Raw genomic sequence first — 23,062 nt, 5'->3', positions numbered from 1 at the left:
CTACTCCTCGCAATACACAAACCCCGCGCGCACATATGGCCCAGCACTTCAATTGCATTATGGACTGGAATACTCCTATAACGAACAGCACACAAAAAATGCTCCCGGCCGAGAGGACAGCAAGGGCATTTTTGGAGCCCTCATTGCAGACATTGGTACACCCTGCAGCTAGACAGGGAATACCCATAATACCGATCTGGTGTTCTTCCTAAAATACTCATCTATAAAGTGACATTTCATATCTCTGGTTTTTAGATCTCCCTGAAATGGGACACAGGAGATAGAGAATTTCCGGTCAAGACTGGATGTCAAATCGCATTGAAACGCATAATTGGAAGCTCTGTCATTCACGAAACAGTTATTATGTGCAATAGATTTCATAATCTATTAAAAAGCTAATGGGATCGATGACAGACAAATATCAGGGCATACTGCACAAAAGCTCATACACAAATATGCGAGTACGAGTATTTTGTACACAATAATTCGTTGAAGCTCTTTGAAGCGTTGGGTTCACTACCATTGTTGAAATTTACAATTGCGATTCATCAAAAATAGATTAGGTTTTCATTGCAACAATGCATATCCACAACGACACCGACATCGACATCGATATCGTGGGTCGGGGTGTGGGTGGGGGTGGACGAGGACACTCCAGAGATACGTATGTCCTAGCCCCTTCCTCAATATTCAATATGTTTGTCATGGGTCGTGGGTCCGGAGTAATCAAACAATGCAATGTTTATTGTAAATCAAAAATGTATCTATGTATGTAGCTTGAGAACATTGTGCAGGAAGTAGGAAGTCATCCGATCCGAACTTCCTTTTGGAAGCTACCAATTTGATATGGTAGCTCCATCTGCGGAGCAGAGACTCTCCTAATGCCGCAAAAATCGCGAGCGAGCTTAAATATTCGAGCGGAGCGAGTACACAAAAGTGCCGTAAAATAAAATACAAAGAGGAGGCAACTTTGAACTTTAAATAAATTTTTTGACTTTGCCTTTGCCGCGGAAAAGTTCTTAAATAAAATAGAATATGAAAGAGGCAAGAGAAAGCAGTGGAAAGGAGGAAGAAAGGATGGAAAAGAAGCAGCAACTAGCACACTTATGTGCAACAGAAAATTCGCTGAAATAATGGGCCAGAAGCCTGGGCATTATTTTGGGCTTAAGCGAGCTCCACAGCGCAGTCATCCAGGATATGGACTCTTGGAGTAAGGAAACGGGGTATGGGCATGGGTATGGGTATGGATATGGGTGTGTATATGGGGGAATGTGCATAAAATTTAATGCCTGCCTCCACATCCTCCTTCGGCGCCTGGTTGTTGCCAAGTTTTAGCAGCAGTTTCTGGAAGGAATATGTCAAAGAGTACGATGGCACATCCTCGACTCTGTTGCATTATGAATGCCGCATAATTTAAGCGCATACTCTCCTGCATGCTACTATCGTACTACCACTACCATAAGAAGAAGGCCATAAGAAGTTTTGCCCGAATCGGAATGGGGAATGGGGGAAAAGTTGCGCTTTAAGGTCCCCGTGCTGTCGCATCTACTAACGATTGCTTGGACCCAGCTTTGGGCAAACCAACTCGACTTGCCACTTCTAGTTGCCCTTCGAAGTGTTTGCTTGACGCTTCCAAATCTCTGCAGGAGGACCTTCCTTGAGTTCCTTGAGTTGAGGTCCTGCTCCTCCTCGCCAGCTGCAGCTGGCAACTCTTCGGCAAACTTTACTCTTTCGTGCGGTGGCCGCAAGTGTCCTGCGTGCGTGCCGTGTCCTCTTCCGGTCAATCGCTTTGTAATGTCCCAGCCAGCACTTGTCCTGCCAGCTCGAAGGACAAGTGCCCGGAATTGAGTCGCTCGAACGTGCCCAACGACAGGATATTACATGCATAAGTGAGTGCTGATGGAAGGCAGTTAAAGGCTGTCTCGGATCATCTGCGATCCACATTTGAATTCCGATATATTTTATGCTGCTTTCACCTCTCTGAATTATTGCTAAATTCTTTTACTGACTTGAATATATAGTGGGATTCGAACGCGAGCTCTTTCTTATGCGGACTGGTGGACTGGTGGACTGGTGGACGCCAGTCCTGTCCTCCTGGCACTCTGGTAGCTGGTAACTGTCGCAGTGGCCCACATTTCCAATCATCCTCTGCTCACCGCTGGGACTGCACTGGGAGCTGCACTTACGCAGCTGCTCTGATTGCTGGCGGTCCGTAACTCATAGAAGCCGCAGCCGCAGCTTAAAGTGCCACCTTGACACCACTCCACTCCGCTCCACCTCAGCGCTGCAGCTCTGCAGCTCTGCAGCGCGCTGGTCTGACAGTTTTTCTTTAGTTTTACGCGCTGTTGAAAGTCATGAAAAAAGTGGAAAAACAACGCGCCCAGGACGCGCACGTGTGGCAGAGTCTCAGTCTTAGAGTCTCAGTTGCTGTGTGGCATCTTTTGCATTCCTCCTATCCTTGGCTGCCCCCGGTTTGCAGCACGTGCCACACGTAAAACTTAAAAATGCCGCACCAACAGCTGCCGCCAGCTGCAGCCAACTTCTAGCCACTTCCTGCACCCACCGCCCCCGCCATCGCCACCCGCTGCTACCAACTGCAACTGTTGCTATCGATACTCGCACTTGCACTCGCACTCGCACTCGCACCAGTTGCCGTACCCATTCCCGCAGACGAGCGAGCGTCCTGCCATTCGATACTCTTCACAATCGAGGTCGCGCCGCCACCTTATCGGGCCATTTACGACGTCAAGGAGAGCTCCTCGAGATTTCCAAACCAAATTTCAAAAGTTCTCCAATCTTCCCATGGATGAAACTTGGTGGAAAACTCATGGCTACGGGGCTATTCGGGCAATTTAGCGGTGGAAAAAAATGGTCCAATGGATAAGTCGGCTTGGCGAAGGGCATTAAAGGTTCCTTGTTCAGACTCAAGTTCATCCAGCATCTTGTCTTACTGTGGGGCAAGTGGCGCGAGTGGCGCGAGTGGAGCGAGTGGCAGTGGCAGTGGCATGGCATGGCCCAAGTGCAGTGCGTTGGCACTTTTGCGCTTTTGCATATCGCGCTGCCACTCCCTGCGCTGGCTGGCTGGCTGTGCATCCTGCGAGTCGCTGCACAGGTTGCCACCGTAATTTACCAACTATATCCGCCTTGTTACCTCTCCCAAGCTCCCAACCCCTGGCTGGGCGGCAGGGAAGAGTCGGGAACGAGCACTGTTCAGCACCACCTTCGCTGGCGGGTTCCGGATACGGAAGCGTGCCATAAAAGTGGCATATTTGCCGCATCCTGTTGACAATAACTGAACTGGTCCACGTCCGTGGCGCCCCCACCTCTTTCTCTTTCTCTTCGTCTTTCTATCTCTCTGTCTCTCTCTAGCTCGACAGCAAACGATGCGCGATTTTTGGTTACTGTCTGGAAACCCTGGCCGTGTTGCTTTTATCCCCCGGGGAGCACGCTTGGGGACTTTACCAGAACTCGGTTCATTACGGATGGCTTAGCTCGTAAAAAGCGAGCGAATTGAAAGCACATTTGTACGAAGAATTGAACAAACAATTGGCAACTCTATTTCTGAAAATGCGTTGGATGTTCCTGAGATCTTTCAAACAACTCCAACAATTTCGACCAAATTTGGTATGAGAATACCGCTTTTCAGGCATTCCATAAAGTTTTCTATGAGGTGGAAACACTTGCAATATTTCATGTCTAGAAAAGTTTTTGAATTGAAACGTCGTATGGCTGTAGAGGCGAAATTTTGAAATATATTTTGAGCTTTCATATGTTTCATACGATTATGCAAGAATAAAAGTCCATGCATAAAATATATAAATTTTAGGGGAGAATTTTTAAAGTTTACCGTTCATTTGAAGTCTTAACTCTTGTCTCCCGATAAGGAGACAACCCCAACCCATCGAAAATGGGCGGCCATTAATAACGGAATGAAATCAGATGGAAACAGGAACAGACCTACTCTGAAAGAGAGAACTCCTTCTAATAAATATGCCCAACTAAATTAACTGCCCCAAAGATTGACGACAAGAACTCAGCAGAATTCAGGCCTAGAAAGCCCCCCACACCCACCCACACGCAAACACACACACACAAGGGGGGAAATTTTGTGTCGTAAATTTTCTGAGATTGAGTGGGGCAGAGGCAAGACAGAAGAGGAGAGGAGGCAAAAGCTGACAAACAATTAAAACAATGAAAAGTGGGCAGGCAAACGGTAAAGATCCCAAAGAGACAGGTGTGACCATCCTCCCAGAGTGTGGGGCAGTGGGCGGCGGCAGGTAGATGTTAGGCGGCAATTGTGGGCGGTGTTGAGGCAGTTGGCAGGTGGGTCATGGGTGTGTGGGTGGGTGGGTGGCAAGGCATGGCAACTTCATTGCCTAGTAACGGTCTGCTGTCTGCACTTCATCAACTGCCGCTGGCATTTCTCAAGCAATATTCACCCTCTCTGTGTCTATCTCTCTCCCTCTCTCCCTCTTTTTCTTTCACACTCTGTCGCTCTCTCTCACTCGGGGCTGCGCACTTTGCTGTTGTTGCTGTTGAGCTTATTGTTATTCTTGTAGGCTAGACAAAGGTGGTCTCCCTGCCTTCCTGTCCCTGCAGCACCATCATCTCCTGTCGGTTGCCCGCCTGGTGACGACAGAAGGGTCGGGCCCGGGCCGGGCCGGGCCGGGCCGCCTTCGAGAATGGAGCAGGTGAGGAGAAATTATTATTTATAAATTGCTATACCCTTGCAGGATGGGTATAATGAGTTTGAGCTGGTATTTGCGACGCAGAAAAAAGAGTGGCCTCGACAACCCGCACAGTAGGATTATGTATTCCGTAGCCAGACATTTTAAGCACCTCTCTATTATATACAAATTTGACGTCTTCGTGGCCTGATATTTTACTCATAACGGTGCGGGCGAGTGAAGCTAGTGAGCCGGCGGTTGTCTCTGGGCTTAATCCCATAGATCTGCAAAGGGTATCAAGAGGTGCGGTGGGCGATGCTGAGTCTTCTCCCATTGTTGATTTTGTACCCATCCCTTTCCCTGCCGACAACACCTTGGCAGTAGGGGCCCACTCTCGCTCCCTGTATTTGGTCTTTTGAATAAAGTTTATGTCGGTGATGGCTCAACTTTCTTCCCTCTTTGCCGCCCCCGCAATCCGCACCTCTGCCAGTGTAGCCGCCTGTATGTCCTCCCATTGTCCTTTCAGGCCTATTGTCTGATAGTTGAAAAACATTTTGCACGCTTTTGGCATCTAACATGAAAATTATTGCGTCTGTCCTGCTTTGGCAGTTCAAGTGCACAGCGGTACAAAGAGCGGGATGGTGGATGGTGGATGGTGGGCACGCGAGAGAGTGAGAGGGGTTGGGGGGGGATCGAGTAGAGCCTGCTGCATTTTTAATTAAATTCAGACTTTTGCAATTGCAAAAATAAAAGCTAAATTGGGAAAAGTGGGGAAAACGGGTAGTGGAAAAGCGCAAAGCAAAAGGAAATACTTGGAGCGTATTTGGAATTTTTCGCCCGCGCACACTTTTCACTTTTTCACATTTCAATAAACAATTTTTATTGCTCTGCTCCTTCGCAAATTAGCTGCTAGGCTGGGAAAACGCCTATCACTCGCTCTTCCTCACTCCTCACTCGTCACTCGTCCCCCGCCCCCTCGCCCACCCGTGGGCTCCGCACAGTTGTAATAATATTTTTGCTCCATTTTTTGCGCTGCTTTTCTTAAGGAATGGAGTGGAGTTTCTTTAGATTTTTTGGGAGTCGCTTTTGCTAATGAGTTTTCACTTGATTGAAGCTGGCAGCTTGGACAACATAATATTATTTCAGCACACAGTTCTTAGATATTTTCCGAACATTTACGAAATTTGCCATCAGTCGAAGAGGAGGTCTTTGCTTTGTGGGGCAAAATGTCTGTCATAACCCATTATCTACTCCAAAAGTCCATGAAATGTATGTTTTATGTGGAAGAACTCCACTTTGAGCTCACCAAATTGAATGTGCAGTCCTTTGGGGACGGAGAGCATGAAATTCCATAATGAAATTGTGCAGAAACCAAAGGACATCCGACAGACGACATCCAACATCCGACATCGGACAGACGACAGACGAGGCTAGATGAAAGACGAAAGAACGGGCTGGACACCCACTTAGCCCATGCCCATAGGCCTGTCACGTGCCAGCCATGACCAACTACCCACCAAGCCAAGCCGGACTACTGGAGCTCCTTGTGCTGGTCCTCGTCCACAGCAGCAGCAGCAGCAGCAGCAACAGCAACGGCAACAGCAATCCTTGGGATGTCAATGCTGTTTGCATTTTTCGCATGAAATTGACGTTTCATTTGTTATAATATGCATTGAGGCAACATTTCGATACTCATAAATATTTAACAGACATTCATCTGTTGGGAGAACCGATGAAGGAGCCACAGGCCCAGGACCAGACCGCCTGCACCGGGAGCAATGCGATATCCGCACAATGGCCGGCGAGACGGAGGACCTGGGACACGCGGTAGATGGCCAACAGGGGAGCAAGGGAGTTGGAGTGGCAGTCAAGCTGGAGTTGCTGGAGTTGGTCCTGGAGCTGGCGCTCGATGGCGGGTGGGTGGCTGGCGGAGACTCGTACGTGTGCTTGCACATTATGGTCATAAAAATGCTAGTGCCGCCAAAAGGAGACCCCAGACGAGACTTCTCCTCTGGACATGGGCGTTGACACATGCAACAGCAACAACAGCCACAGCAGAGACAACGGTGAAGGCCTTTTGCAGGAAGCAGAGACTCTGACGTGAAGCGTAGTCAAGTGCATTAATTATTGATTTAAATAATGCCCCCCACTCGTAAGCTGCGTTGTTGGTCGGGAATTCAATCGTCTCCGGACTCCCCGATTCAGGAGCAATATCAATCCGAGGATATTATAAATTGTTCCACAAGGGAGCTGCCTGTGTATCTATATATCTCTGGTTGGCGATATATGTATCTCTATCTGCGACTGGTATTGATTTTCAAATTCCAGCCATCCTTTTCATAACGATACAGAGAGAGAGCGCGAAGGCAGCGTGGAAAATCGACGAGGTAGTTCACCTTTTCACACGCACTGTTTGTTTTCCGTTAAATCGAAACAATCAGCGCTAATTGGAAATTTAACAGTTCATAAAAAAGTTTCCCACACCTTTTTGTACCGTACCGTACCGCACCGTGCCGCACCGCACCTCTTCCCCCCTTGACGTGTGTAGACGCCGTAGTTGACCCAAATAGCGCTTTGAGCACCGGAGAGACGCAAAGCCTAAGCCTGCGAGCCCCACTCTACCGCTAGTTTTTTTTTGCAGAGAGGTGGATTTTGTGTGTGTGTGAATGGGGTGTTTGGAAGGGGCTGTTGCAACTTGCTACTGCAGATGTGTCTGCATTCATACATCAACGAATGTGCACACACATTAAAAAACTATCAGCGTGTGTGTTTCATTTCACTTTCGAGTTGCTTTCATCGCTCTCTCCACCCTCCTACCGCTGCCTCTGCCTTTGCACCGTCCCTGCCCCTGCCAGGATAACACTAATTTCGCACCACTAATTACAGTTTTTTAGTCGGAACCTCTCCCTCATTCCCACACTTTGTGTAATTATGCGAAGTGAGTTTTGCTACTTAACTCAGTTGGGAAATATCGTTATAAAAATTACACCAACCAAATGTTGTGTTTGGTTGGAGGTGGGCAGACGGCGGTGGGGATCGGGATGTAGTTCTTGTAGCTGTTGCTAATGTTTTTGCCATTCCTGCAGTTACTTTTCATTTAAAAGGACCCAAAAGAATGCAGGAGAGAGCTTGCGAAAAGTGTAAATTAAGTGCAACATACTCCTTCTTTGCAATGAGCAAACGAGGTTAATAGTGGGAGCACGAATCTCAAGATGTGTTGGGAAATATGTGTAAGAACATACGTATAATTGGGACCTATCCGAAGACATCTCTGTGGCTCAGCTTCCTTCTGTTCCAAATATACAGAATACCCTTGAACTCGGCTGGGAATACCGGGGTTACCGGGATGAAATTATGAGTCGAGCATAACTTCTCCTAACTTGTTTAGGCGCCTGGCAGTATGCTATGCGAACTTAATTTTATTTCGTTCCGTATTCCACCTTCCTCTAAGGAAGGCCTCCGCCTGCGCCTCCACCTCCGCTTCCGACTGCAATTGGTGGCTGCTGCAGCCTGCTGCAGGCAAAGGCCAAATCAATTTCAATTCTATGGAAGTTAAGTCCGTAAGTTAAGTCGAACTAGTGCCAGACTCTAGTACAATATACTATACGAGCCAGCCTGCCTGCCTCAAATTTTTCGCTGGAGACGGGGGCCCATCAAGACATAACAAGACACGGCAACAAGAGCAACAGCAAGTTTTTTGGCCAGGTGGTGCCACAAGCTACACCTCACTCCATGCCTCCATGCCTCCATGCCCCGTGCCCAAAGCCTGTGCTCAACCAACAAATAAGTAAGAAAAACTTTTCTATGCAACAAGAAACAGTTTTTGGCCTCACTCCGCCCGCCCCCACATCGCATCGCAGGAAAAGCCCTTAGGCTCGGCCCGCGCAAAAGTCGTGCGGGAAAATAGAAAAACTTGGCGGGATTTTTAAATTGAAATAAGCTGCAGGTCGCAAGTAGCAAGTAGCAAAGATTAAGCCCAGAGTTTAAGAGGGCAGACGCGGACGTAGACGCGGACGCGGACGCGGCGGAATCACTAGACGGAATGGAATGGAATGGAGATGGAGGGCAAGGGCAAGGGCACAAAAGAGACAAAAACCCCGTCGTAATAATCGCTTTAATTACAATTAAAACGGAACTGTAATCACATCGTATCGTTGTTGGTGCTGTTGTTTTTACTATGAAGATGAATGACTGCCCATCCATCCAGGACAGTCGGGGTCGTGGTCGGGAGGACGAGGGACAGGACGAATGAGAGGCAGAGCCGTAGTCAGGACCAGGACCAGGACCAGGCTCAGACCCAGACCTGGGCAGACAGAAAGGTGAGTCGTCAAGGAGGTGGGAACGGACAGACAGACAGACGGACGGACGGACGGACGGTGGAGCTCTCTGGTAGAGTCAAAGTCGCGAAAGTAAAATGCTATTATAATGCTAATGACGTTTAATCGTTTTTGGTTGAAGATTCCTGGGAGCTCCACAATTTGCATAAAGTTGAACCGTTTAGTGGCCGTGCAGTGGAGGAGCATTGGAACTTTACCGAGTTTTCCAGTCACTTAAAGCGATAAAGTGGCCAGAAGTTTTTGCCTACTCCACTGGGACGACGAGGGCTACGTTCACGTTCACGTTCACGTACAATGTATAATGTACGTATCATAAAAAACGACTGAAACTTTCAATTATTTCGATGAAACCAAATATATTTGAGTTCTCCAACTTTGGTGCCTTCTAAAACTTTTTTCGAGTTCAAAAACCACTTGATATATTTTAGTGTTGGATTATCCATACATTTCCTTCCGTTTGTCTTCCATGGCACATCCGAGTAATACAGACTTGATTCAAAAAAAAAAAATTATTATTATTATTATTTGTAATATTATCCTAAAAGTTAGCCTTTGGGCTGGGAGCTGAAACGAGAAGAGAACAGAATAGTAGATGTTAGTAATTAGGCAAACATTTTAGGCAGGGAGGGAAAGGACCTTAGCTTATCGATCAATTCAAGAGAGTTATTCAATTTTATAGCCGTTTGCCCCCACCCGTTGGAGAGAGCCCCCAATTAACAATTCCCATCACAGGCAATAAATCAATTTTAACGACCATTTCGCCTAATTAAAAAGCCTCACAAAATATTAGTCGTAAAAAAGTTTATGACACTCGTTTCGGGGTCCTTTTTGCCCCTTTTGCCGCACCCAAGTGCCACAAAATGTAGCAGGCAATTAGGCGCCACACAAAAACACCAAGAACCAGAACCAGAACCAGAACTAGAACCAGAGGCCGGGAGGCCAGGAGGCCGGGAGGCCGGGAGGCCGGAGTAAATGACACAGAATGAAAGACAAATATTATTACGGGGACAGATGAGAGTCCGAAGTCGGAAAAAAAATATACTCATGTGCAAGTGGGAAAATTGTACTGCATTGACAGTTTTCGAACACTTGGCCAAATAACTGGATGTGTGACACCTGCCACGACCCAGGGCATCTCTGGCACCCCTGCCAATCTCCCTATACTGCTGCGTATGGTAAGAAGCGAACGGGTTAGACGGGATGGACAGGACAGGGCAGGACAGGACAGGACAGTACAAGCATGGATGGAGAGAGAGGAGACCTTCTAACCGCTTGCTTGACACGTTGTTAACTTTGAGGCTACAACAATGGAGAAGAGGAAAAAATTCTTGGGCCACACAGACACAGACAGAGACACAGAGGCAGAGGCAGAGGCAGAAGCACGAGCAGGATTCAGAGGCGAGAAATAGCAGAATCTACTGCTCCTTGACATGTGTGTGGCCTCGACAAAAAGAGAACCGCAGGACGAGAGCAGAATGAGAGTACGGAACCGGAGCAGGATGAGCTGGCAGCAGGCAGCCAGAGGACGCTGTGGATTTTACGCACTGCTAAATAAGCAATTTGCAAAATGTCCAAACCAATAACATAACAAATGACACAGTGGCTGCCCCAACTTTGCGGTCTGTTCTGCCACTGGCTGCACAAGGAGACACTCGAAGGAGGCACAGAGTTCCTACCAGTTCGGTTTGGTTCTGTTCGGAAGATGGGAAACTGCAGCTAATGAAAATTAAGGCTAAGGCTGTGGCTGTGGCTATGGCTCGATGATGCGATGGCTCGATGGTGCGAGGGTGCGATGGTGCGATGGAAAGTGTGCAAGTTTTTCCGGCTAAAGAAACATTTCCGCTTCGAACTGTTAAAGGGGTTTTCGAGTGACGATCAAAGTGGATTATTCAAATGAAGCTTCCCAGCAAGAGAGCAGGGTTATTTCCCAAAGAAAACTGGGAGTACTCCAAGGTGCACAAAGGGACAACTTAACTGCGATTACCACTCATCATCATAGCTCTACCTTGATTTGAGAAAACGGATCTCTTGAAGCTCTAAAGATAGCTGTTGTTCAACCTCTTAACTGCCGGATGAAGCACCCATTGGAGGGCCCTTCACCTTTGTGCTCCAGGGCAACCTTCTTGTCTTCTCGAAACAATGCCTCCCACACCCACACCCACACCCACACCCAACACCAAGTCCAACAACACCGCCCATCCCCACCACGCCCGGATGCGCTCCGGTCGATGCGATGCGATGCGATGCGATGCTGGCATTGTGGAAATCTCATTAATTGGCCCCGGCACCGCAAAGCGAAAGGACAATAACATGTCGGCAGGATAATGGACAAACTTTGGCCTAAAAGCGCACTTTAAATATTAAAGGCCACCAGCATCTGTGGGTGGGCCCTTCACTTGGCTGCTCATTCTCCGGCCCTGGGACAACGTCAACACAACCGCAAAACATCAAACTGCCGGACTGTCCGAACTGGACGGAGATGGAGCGGGCAGTGGGCAGCGGGCAGCGTGCAGCGGGCAGCAGACAGCAGGAGGGATTCCTCCGAGGCTGGACCCAGACTACAGGTCTGTGGCGGAGGCTAAACGCAAAAGCGTATAATTTACAGCACACCTTATCGGGGGATAGGAGGAAAAGGAGGAAATGAGTGGGTCGAGTGGGGGGGCAGGGTGGTTCCTGGCTGTGGGTGGGTGCCGGTGCTTGTGACAGCCACTGACGCAGGGGGCGTGGCCAACACCTACTGCAAGACTGCTGAGAACGATGATAACCATGGCGTTGATGATGATGATTATGATGATGAGAGTGCTGATGATGATGATGATGGCATTGACAACAGGGACATCGTCGTCTGTTTATGAATATACCGCTGACGAGCAGAGGATGGGGCCCCTACGCATAATTGGCGTAGGACATCTTGGAAGCCCCCATGTGGGGTAATGTGTGAGAGAATGGACAGGGATAGGGATGGGAACAGGGACAGGGACAGGGGGACCAGACGTGCCCGGAAATCAACTTAACACAACCGCAAAAGCGCAATCTCCTTTTTGGGGCGGCCCCAACAGCAACCCCAAGCCCCAGCTTTCTTATGCCAGGGTTTTGCTTTTGTGTGTTGGCATTTCTGGATAATTGGTGTGTCCATGTTTGGGGTCCTAGTGCCTAGGACCAGTCGTAGTGCTGGTCCAATTCCTATTGCTAGTCGGGGGTCTCTTCAACTCCCAGGGTCCCGGGGTCCCCGACTGCACATTAAGTTGCCGCTTTGCCTCTCACAAATTGACTTAATGACGCTTTGGTGCAACTGCAATCCTGCCTCTGTCTCCTGCCTCTGCCGCTGCCGCTGCCTCTGCCTCTGTCTCCTGCGCATTTCCGCTGTTGTGGTGCCATTTTGTTCGCCCTTTGGTTTTACGCATTCGGATTTCGAGCAGGAGACGGAGATCGAGCAGAAGATAGTGGAGCGGGAGATAGAGATGGAGATGGAGCAGCAGCTGGATACTATATGCAACTGGAGCCGGTTGTCTGCCTCCATCGCCATCGCCATCTACAGCTCCAGCACCAGCTCCAGCGTTCCCTGTGGTTGGCTGCTGGTGGCTGGTCGGAGGTCAAGTCGGTGGTCCCTGTGGTCTCGTAATCATGTGGTAATGTGTCTCGCTGACCTTTTTCCATGCAACATTTCCATGCGCTTCTCGCTCGGTTTGTGTTTGCGCCATTTCCCAGTTTGGCGCCTTGAAGTACGCCATGGAAAACAATAAATTACTCATGCACACTAGGAGACGTGTCAATATGCAAAGTGAATGCGGTTGGTTGACACCCATGGGGTGTCGAAAGAGCTCTGTCCTGGTGCTGGTCCTAGTCCTGGTCCTCGCCCTGGTGTCGTGGTGTCCTGTGCCACACAGAGTGACTCATGGCTGAACGACGTGTCCAGCAATACGACAGCCCAGGGTCTTAACTCCAAGGCTCTATTAATATCTCAATGGACTCTCTGTCCCCGTAATCCTATCCCTAATCCCCCACCCGCTTACCCAAATCAATTGTCAAATCCGAAACACATTATCGAAATTAAATGGGACCCAGTCAAAGACCCGGATTTCGCTCTCCAAGTTTTTGATTTACCTACTGAACAACTGAACAAAAACCAACAATACTCGTAACTCAAGTTAAACAAAAGCGGAGGGGGGAGGCAAACAATTGGGAAATTGTAAAATATTAAAAACATCCAACAGCCAAAGAACATGACGTTGGGGCGCCTCTTGTGTTGTAATACCCTTTCAGATGATACTATGATTATTATCAGATATTTGCAATGCCATATGGACCCAGATTCTTGATTGGATGACTAGTCGTTTGAGGTAGTTCTTATAGGGATATATTTAATCAAAACAAATCAATTTATTCTATTTATTATCTGCAAGGGTATCCATCCAAAGTGTGTGCCCCGCAGCAAAGCCCTATCTTTTCCTATTTTCCCCATTTTTGTTAGCTATTAATCAAAGCAAATAGCTACGGAGAAAATAAATATTTAATTACCACTCAGCCACAGCAGCAGCAGAAGCAGCAGCAGAAGCAGCCACAAGAAGGGCTCTCCTGAAATTTGCATTGCCTATCGCAGGGCGGATAGCCCGAGCTGTAAGCTGGGGCTGGGATATTGCTAGGCTGGAGCTCGCTTTGTTTTCTTTGCATTTCATTAGGGAAATGCATAAACAGCGAGCTCCTCTCCCACATCCACATCCACAACCACAACCACTCCCAATCCCAATCCCCCTCCCACTCGAGTGCCTTTGCTATTCTCTTCTGGCTTTCTCAAGAACTGTTGCATACCTGTAGGCGCAGTCAGGCACCGTATGCTGTCATCATGTTTCCTGGTGATTTGTGGCAACATTCTGAGGAATTTTGCAGCATTCCGGCAGGCCTCCGAGAAGCAGCGTCTGCAACCTGCACTAAGGGCCAACATTTTGATTGAGTCGGGAGACAAATCGTTGTGGCAGCTAATGTAATTAGTCTGTTTTTGTCTCTGTGTCTTCACCGAACACCCTCTCTCTCTCTCTCGCTTGTTCATTCTATCTCTCTCTGTCACAGCTGGTCGCACTTTTAGTGGTAATTAATTGTGGAACCCTGAATAAACAATCTGCCAAGTCGAAGAGACAGTTGGCTGGAGGCAGCAGGCTTTCCCGTTTCGTTGAAATGGAAAACGCATTCAGCAATTGATATTTTGATTTTTTTTGCCAAAAACCTCTCTTCCTCTCTCTCTCTCTCTCTCTATCGCCCTTCCTCTTTTTCTCTGTAATTTATTTATAAATGCTGTGTGCTCTGCCATCGTTGCCGCAAAAAGCCACAGAACAGCACAAATATTATTTGCCTTGCTTTTCGGCATTTACGGCAATCAATTTTTGTGGCCAGCCAAAATATATACGATTCGAGTGGGAGTCGAGTCGATTTGTGTGGAGAGGAGTGCAGTGGAGTGGAGTGGCCTCAAGTGGAGGAGTGGAGCATCCATGTCCTTGATGACTCGCAAGGCTCAAAATATTACCAAAACCATTTTGTGCTGCTGCTGCTGCTGCCAGTCCATCAACATCAGCATCAACGTGCCTGGCAAAATGTGCGGTGAAAATGTTTAGAAAACAATAAGAATGGTTTCTCTAATTGGCACAAACCCAAAACATTTGGCCAAAACGGAATATATTTTCAACATAATCTTGGGTAATTCAGATGACACTCCGCCCCCTCCCCCATCCGTCGCCTCGTCTGAATTCTGCTGCATTTGCAACTTAATTACCAGCCTCCGGCATTTTCATTAGCTTACGAGACAATTTATTTGCAGAACGAAACTTTGCAGCGAAAGAAAGTGCGCCGCCCCTGATTGTCAAAGTGACGTCGAAAAGGCAAAGTTCAAAGTTCGGGCACTAATGATGATAATTTTTCGCAAGCAAAACTTAAACAACTGTCGCGCAGCGGAGCAGAGCAGAGCAGAGCGGCACAACTTTGCAACGGCAGCTTTGCTGCAGCACAGCATCCAAGAGGCAAGAGTCAAGAGGCAAGAGGCAAGAGTCAAGGCGAGGCAATCAAAATTATTAATTTAGGAAAACGAAACGCGCTCGAGCAGGCCAAATCCGAAAGGTAAATCTGGCGATAAATTCTGTGCAATTATTTTTGTTTCATTTCATCCTTTGAGCAATCTGCAATCTGCGGCGGCAGATGGCGACCGACGTGTTTTTTTTGCACGCCGGCCCGCCTGATTGATATGCAGGATAGTCAGAGGGCATTGCAGGTCCGTATCGGGTTGCGGGCGCGGACAATAAGTATCTAAAGAAGCATCCACCCGCCCATCCATCTGTCCACCCATCCATCCGTCCATACCTGGGGGCCTCATCAGCATGGTTTGGTTTCCATGATTGCAGTCAGTGCACGTCGGTCTGGAGACGCGGCGCGTCATCAGTTCCTTTGACATGTCCTCCGGCCATTAATACGAAGGAGATACGACTACGAGGCATCCAAGACGAGGTCGTGTGTGTCTGCGCGCTTCCGTTTTGCCTTCCGCTTTTCAATCCCCAGCCTCCTGGCAGCCACCAGCCACCAGCCCCCAGCCCCCAGCCCCCAGCTACCTCTGAAATTAACCTGCCCCCAAGTGGCTGCCTCCCACACGGCGCCCACACGACGGGGTTGGCAAATTTCCAATCGCAGACGGAAGCATTTCCCCAGTCATCAGGCAACAGCGGAAGCCCGGACGAGGCGAGGCGCCTCCTCCACTGGAGCTCATTAAAAATGCAGCAGTGCCATGAGACAGAAGCAAGGCTCAGCCGAGACTCCGGACTCCGCCTCATCAATGTCTCTGCTTATTGCATAAAATGCCATATTAATGGCTGTCAATATTGATACTACTCATAGTTATAGTCATCGACATATGCCCAGGCCTAGGCATCGTCATCCACAGCCACTTCCACTGCCACTGCCACAGACATGGCCATAGCCATAGCCACAGCCACATCCATATCGCCATCCTCTGGACAAGTTCTTTGTGTGCGCCAGGCTTGGGTTAACATTATTATACAGAAGGCAGAAGGAGTACCCAGGGTCCTCCAGGGTATATCGGGGCTGCACGAGGAAGTTGCAAGACCATAAATTATGCACATATATCCCTCAGATACGTATCCGTTGCAGCGGCGGACAATGTGTTCAGGAGCTTTGGGAGGAGTCAAAAGGGAGCTATTGGGTATCCCGCATTCGATCACCATTAAACACATCCTGGCTGCCACAATTTCTGTAGCCAGATGTTAGATTTGCTTCGATACATGCTTCGATGATGGCTCTCTCTGTTCTGTGGCTTTGGCATATCCTTTTCCACATAACCCCCATCCTGATGCTGCCTGACTGCTGCCTAACTGCTGCCTGGCTGCTGCCTGTTGCTGGTTTTTGTGGCCCTTTCAATTTGGGCGTGGCCCCACTACACACCATTCAAAGTTATAATTATGTTGATTGGCATATGCATTTCATTAGATGATGGACCTGAATGGAATGCACTCAATCACAAACCGAATTCCCAGAGACAAAAGCCAGATGATAAATTCATACGGAAGTCTTGTGGAGTTTGTTTCGGTTTCCATAATTTGTCAATTGCAATCTGCTCCTCCAGTTTAATGAATTAGTTTTGGCACTTAATTTGCAACGCAGCCAGCCCTTTAAGCTGTACTCGTACAACCCAAAATCAATCCCAAGCCCAATCCCAATCCCAATCCCAAGCCCAAACCCAAGCCCAAGCCCCACTTCAATGTTTGCCGATTGCCAGTCTCTCCCAATATTAGTACAACATAATCACTCTACACACTCTACGACGAGGCATAGAGACTACAATATACATATGTTCCGAATACATACGACTATGTGTCCGTTTCGACCCCAAACGACAAACTAGTCCCCGACTATTCCCCCATCAACGGCCATGGCAGCACCACCAACTCCACCAATACCACCACGCAGGGGCAAAAGTGTAAAAGTCAATAGGAAAACAAAGGAAAATTCCCAAAATAAAATCAACAGAAGCTTTTCCAAATATTTTGGCAAAAGTGGAAAAGCGAGAGAAAGATGGCGGCGTATTAATCAAATAAATGCATTTTGATTATACAAACAGCGCGAAAGTTTGGGGCCTGCTGATGTGCCTGCCACACACACACACACACATACACTGTGTGCTGGCCCTCCCCCCTCACCATCGCCCACACCCACTCCCTCTCTGTAGCTGTCTCTGGGAAAAAACTGATTTCGAAAGTTACGATCCTAAGCCCCGTGCAGTAGCTGGCAAAATCCATTAAACTTTTACGACTATTGTAAACATTAACTTGCATATGCATTTTATGTGCAGAAAGGGGCCGCGCGCTCCGGCGGGGGCATGCAATACTTTTTAGCGCCGCCATTTAAAACTTGCCCCATTGACGGGGAGAGTCAGAGTCCTACGAGAGCCGGAGAGGCGGAGACCCGGAACGAGTGCATAGGGAGTGCGTATATCAGCATCCTCAGACATTGTAACCAACTGAGATTTGATTTTTTGAGCGGAAATGCGAATGGGAACGGGAACGGGCACGGGCACGGGAACGAGAACGGGCGGAAGTGTGGAAAGTGTTTGGGAAATCTGGCAGGCTGGCAGCAGGCACTCAGACAGCCAAAGGGCGGTCTCCGTTCAAGAGTGGGCCTCTGTGTGGCATCCTAGACAAGGAAATGTTAAGTTTATTTACTGTGAATTCCGAATAGTAATGGCGATGGGGGTACTACGATGGGATGCATGGACAATAATGCCACTGGGATGTCATATTTCTGCAATTTATCGATCCTTTAAAATACACACTTCAATGGGATGGTGTTATCCTCGATGATGCTGCCAGCCCCGCTGTTTGGCCCCGTTTAATGCTCATTTCGGATCAAAAGTATCTTTTGTTGCCCATCGTGTCATCAGCTGCATCCATAAAATGATAATTTATGGCAAATTTATAATGTTGTAAGTGCCAACAAACTTGCTGTAACTATCCATAAAAGGTCGGACACGCCACCCACTGTGCTGGAGGCTCCCTCGATTCCACTTTCCAACTCAAATCCGAGGCTGCGTCTGTGCTCGTAAAGCAACTTGGCCCAAACCATAGATAAGAGTGGGGTGTCGGGTGCTCTGCTGGTGCTGGTGCTGGTGCTCGGGCTGGTGCTCGGGCTGGTGCGGGCATCAACATCGGATGGGTGCATGGATGTATAGGAAGGGCAGCCGCAATGGCATCTAAAGGGCACACACCAAAGGCGTCGCTGCATAAATATTACAAAATCGTAAATACACACGCTCCATGCCGACGACGCTTTGGAGAGTGCCAGAGTGCGAAGCCATTCGCACAGTTGCAGCTACTACTAGTTACAGATACGGATATAGATACAAATACAGATACAGATAGATACAGATACAGATACACACACAGTTTGAACTTGGTTGGGCACTGCTGCGGTGTCATCGAGGCAATCTGCCTATGAAGGCTACACACATGTCTCCATCTGTGACACCCTTCTCCCGAACCCAAGCCCAAGAGTCAATTTGTACATTTACCCTTAGTATAATGATCATTGGTTAATCAACATTCCGATGTTAGTAAAGGACCAAACGATGCACTTTTTGGTGGCGGAACTCCACTAGATTCCGAGTTTAACTGATCCTTTTGTTGCTGATTTGATCCAAAGCAAAGTAATTTCCCCTGCATTTTACCAGCAAATCAGCTGTTTTGTTGCAACGACATATATATATTGAATATCTATATTGAATGTTGTGCCAAGGGCTATCCAGGGTGCTAAACGTTCGCATATCCGGCACGCAGCTCTTTCATTTTTGCCCTTTCGCCACAGCTCGTCAGATGGCCAAAGTGGCCAAGTCCGAGGTCTGAGGTCCGACTCCGAGTCCGAGTCAAAAAGCAAAGCTTGGAGCTGCATGGCTCGTTTTTTGTTCTAATTTTGAGTTTCGGCTGCGCTTCGCCCATTGTGGGCCGTGCCGTCAGTTAGCTCTTCTATGGGGCCTATTCGGTTTTGGAATAGAGGGCTTTGGGAGTGGGACTTGGCTCCTGTCATGTTGCAGAGTCCTAGGCATTTTATTTATGCGTGAAATGCTCTCAAATCTCCAAACTTGCATCGTTCCGTCCGGTCGTGTGTGGCTGCGTGTGTGGCTGCGTGTGTGTGTGTGTGTCTGGGGTCCACTTCAACGTCCGGAAATTAAAACTTTTTTATGGCTCTGGCATTTTGTGTGTAAATAAAACTCGAAATTTAAATATGTGTATGTGTGTTGCTAAATAAATTGGTCAGGGCAATAAATTTCTAGAGCACACCCAGCGCCAAACTAGTTCAAGAATTTCTGGCCAGAGCATAAAAGCTATGAGCATTACAACATTTTTGTAAACGATTTGCACATTCGCATTCCCTCAAAAAATCAGGAAGATCATCACACATTCCGTAGATTTACAGGAGAGCTCTCTGTCCTGTACTGTCCTCTCCTGCTGCAATCCATCTATTTTCTAGCATGGTTTTTGCTCCTTAGACTAGAAGTTATTATCGAATGTAACAACGTGCTGGGCTGATTGAAAAGCTATCCGCCGATCCTTATAGATAACACTCGTAATAAATTATGCTCCACTCACCACTCCTTTGTCGATTCAATCATATTTGAGCATGCGGCATGCGGTCTATTGCGGCGCTCATTTCTCTGCGATGAGCAGCAGTATCTTGTTCATCAACTCATTGGCCACAGTCTCATTGAGGGTGTTCAGTCGGGCTGCCAGAAAGTCTCCGAATTTCATGTAGAGCAGTTCCCTGGGGCTGGGCAGATGCCGGGACTGGGAGCGCCCGCCTCCTACCGCACCCACTCGCGTGTAGCTGCTGCCTCCGGGCGAAAAGCGGCCGTCGGGCCCCATCATATCCACATCTACCACTGGGGAGTAGCGGCCTGTCTCGTCGTCATCCTCGTCGTAGTCATCCAGATCCTCGTCCAGGTCCCCAGCATCGGCATCGATGAGCTCGTTGTTCGCGTTGATGATGAGACGTGGTGGGGACGTGGCGTAGATCGAGGCGCTCTTGGGTGCCGGCACCTGCAGGCGCGCCTTCAACTGCTGCTTGGTCTGCGGACGAATGGTGGCCAGCTTTGTCCCGCTTCCCAGCCCGTCCACATTCTCTGGAGAGCCTGGCTCGTCCTTGATGTAGATGGAGGGCGAGGAGCTGCAGGAACGTGAGCTGGACAGCACCTGGGCGGGAGATGCAGGCGCGGCGGGCACTGCGGATGCTGTCGCGGACGGCGGCTGCTTGGGAATGGCACTCAACGAGGTAAGCGTCACATCCGGCTGCAGCTGGAGGGCCTGCAAATGTTGGGCCTGTGGCAGCAGTGCGGCAGGCAGTTGGCTGAGGCTGGGCAGGATGGTTGCAGGATTCGACACTGACGTGACGTTGGTCTTTGGCTGCGGCAGGGCCAGAGCCTGCGGCTGCGGCTGCGGCTGATTGTTGGGATTGTTGGGATCGCTTGGGGCAAAATATTGGTATTCATCCATTGCCACGCTGTTGTTGTTGTTGCTGTTCGAGTTGTTGTTGTTGTTGTGGTTGTTGTTATTGGTAGAAATTGACCTGGTGGCAGGATCAGTGGGGCCCTGCTTAACGCGCTCCCGGGATCTGCAAGAGAAAGAGAAAGTGTAAGTCGCAGCTCCTAAAGCCTCCTCAATAAAAAAAAAGCTTACTTCCGCTCTCGTATCACCTCCTTGAGAAAGGCCATGGCATCGTAGTACTCCCACTTGGACTTGAACCGCGTGGTGCCCAGCATCTTCTCGTGGTTCAGCTCCCGGCGGAAGATCTCCCGCAGGGAGGTGAAGGTCCGCTGCACCCGCTCGCCGGTCACGTTGAACATGCGCCCCAGCTCGTTCCACTTGATGGCCTTCTTCTTGTCGGAGCGCTTGTAGTGTGGCAGGCGGCAGTCCCACAGGATGGGATTCAGGCGCACTAGCTCGATGAGTCGGCGCTTTTCAATGTTGTGGCGCGAAAAGGCCATTTCGGGCTGGCTCTCTCTTACGACTTTGGCGCGCTCCCTTAATCCCTCTCTCGGTGCGCTCTCTTAGGCGCTATTAACGTTAACTTCTGACGTGCTACCACTACCAAAATGGTGTTTGCGCATGTCCGACTTTTGGTACACTTGTCGGTGAGAGTTGTTCGAGTGCCCGCTCGCGCGTGTGTGTATGTGTGTGTGTGTGTGTGTGTGTGTGTATGTATGTGTTTGTTGGCCCACTGCGGTGGGATGCTGCTGCACGGATGCTGCTGAAAGTAGGAGGGAAAGAAGTGAAGTGAGAAAATCGTTAATATTAGTTTATGCCCTGATGGTCCATGGCCGTTGCATACTTTTCGGCGCTCTTCTTGAGTCCCGAAAGGGTAAGGGTCGTCGCCGAGGTCCTTGAGGCTGGTTAGGGAGTTCAATGAACCTAAGCCTGAACCTGGAGAGAGTTCGAGTCCTGGGCGCGAAGGTGGGTTTATATTTGTTTTAGAAATAAATTCAATTGACTTTGGGGGGAGCAGTAGATGATTGAGATAATAAACAGTAGAAAACAATGTAAATATTAAATTGATTACGAGCAAAATCAAATGATAGAACAATAGCTGGAAAATTCGCTCTAACTCGCCTTCCATCCAGGTGTACTGACTGTACCGTACCACCTGAGGCACTGTTTCTGTTTCTGTTGGCACACCAAACCCGCAAATCTATATTTTCCACTTGTATACAAATCGAAGTACTCTGTGAGTTGGCTGAAATCAAAAACCCCGCCGCAATCGTATAACATAAACAATTGTGTGTGTTTGTGTGTGCGTGTGCTGTTGTTTCTGCGAATCCGAGTGATTCGACATGGAACTATTTATTTATTTATTTGGTTATCTTATAAGAACTTTTTGCTTACGAGAGCGAGGCTAGAAAAGAGTCTAACTGCGCTAGAGGCATAGCAAAAGCTATCTCCTGAATACTGCCAAGAGAAGGATCTCTACTAGTTCTACTAATCATTGGAAATCGACCAGATCGGATCGACTGAATCCTCCTATATCAATCAAAGGAATGTTCTGGCATAGGCAGGAACGATCCTCCACTCAAACCAAGCTCTTTTTTTAAATATTTCCCTTTGATTCTCGTCTTGAATGCACTTTGGAAGCAGTCTTTTTGTTTCTTTTCTTTTTTTTTTTGTTCTTTGCCAATTTCATTTACTTATTTTCAACGATGCTGCAATGCACATACGAGTCTTCGTACACTTGTTCGGGCACACACTTTAGTCTAAAAATAAATGTATTTGCCACGCATTTGCCGCTGATACCAAAAATCGAGAAACACAACTAAACGCAAATTTACGAACTGGCGAACGCATTTGCTGATTATTTGCAACTCGAGAAAAATCTCTCTCTTTAAGGGGGATTAGGGGCGGGAGGGCACCCCACATTCAATTAGCTTTTTAAATATTTTTTGTTTTGGAATAAATGCTTGCCTGATTTCGGGTTCGGGTTGGTTTTATTTGAATATTTCGACTGGGTGGTTCACTGTTTTGTTTATGCTGGTGATTCGGTCGTTGTTGTTGCCGTTGATGCTGTTGCTGTTGCCGCCGCTGCTGCTGCTGCTTTTCTTTATTAACAATATGAGCAGCAAACGTTGTGGAATTTATTTCAATTTATTTCAATTAACAACGTTGTTGTGGCCGCCGCTGCCGCTGGTGCCGCTGCTGCTGCTGCTGTGTGCGTCAGTCGTCGCCGTTGCTGCCACTTATTGGGGGATGGATGCTATGCTGGCTGTTTGTTACTGCTCGAAGGCCTTGCAACAACTATTTGCTGCCACCACACAACGCACACAGAAATCTCCAAACGAGGTTCGGCAACACGGCAAAATTTACCGCACACATATGAAAATACATACATAAGTATTATTGTACTTATGTGTATGCAAGTATGCGTGTGAGTGCTTGCCAATGTGTGTGTACACATATTATTTAAGCGGGAGCGAGAGAGCCCGCAGCAGCAAGCTCATTTCCACAATTTAAAACACGGGTATTTCGTGTT

General features: G+C 48.3%; 1 protein-coding gene across 2 annotated transcripts; it reads right to left on the bottom strand.

Annotated features, from left to right (window-relative positions):
- Window positions 1–9,542: 9,542 nt before the first annotated feature.
- LOC6596166 (myb-like protein AA) lies at window positions 9,543–21,275 on the bottom strand. 2 transcript variants are annotated; one of them, XR_003408891.1, is made up of 3 exons: window positions 20,722–21,275; window positions 19,639–20,656; window positions 9,543–9,568 (listed from the first exon to the last, which is right to left on the bottom strand). XR_003408891.1 is itself a non-coding variant. In XM_002021107.2 (2 exons), the coding sequence occupies exons 1-2, from the start codon at window positions 21,027–21,029 to the stop codon at window positions 19,696–19,698; spliced, it is 1,269 nt and encodes a 422-aa protein (XP_002021143.1). In that variant the 5' UTR covers window positions 21,030–21,275; the 3' UTR covers window positions 19,602–19,695. The 2 variants fall into 2 exon arrangements, 1 of the variants encoding a protein (XP_002021143.1); XM_002021107.2 differs by lacking the exon at window positions 9,543–9,568 and having other exon boundaries at window positions 19,602–20,656.
- Between the last annotated feature and the right edge of the window lie 1,787 nt (window positions 21,276–23,062).

Source organism: Drosophila persimilis, unplaced genomic scaffold (genome assembly GCF_003286085.1).
Source record: "Drosophila persimilis strain 14011-0111.01,24,50 unplaced genomic scaffold, DperRS2 tig00000431-arrow-pilon, whole genome shotgun sequence".
Classification (NCBI taxonomy): Eukaryota; Metazoa; Arthropoda; class Insecta; order Diptera; family Drosophilidae; genus Drosophila; species Drosophila persimilis.
Note: the sequence above shows the minus strand (reverse complement) of the source record. Positions and strands in the feature narration are given on the sequence as shown.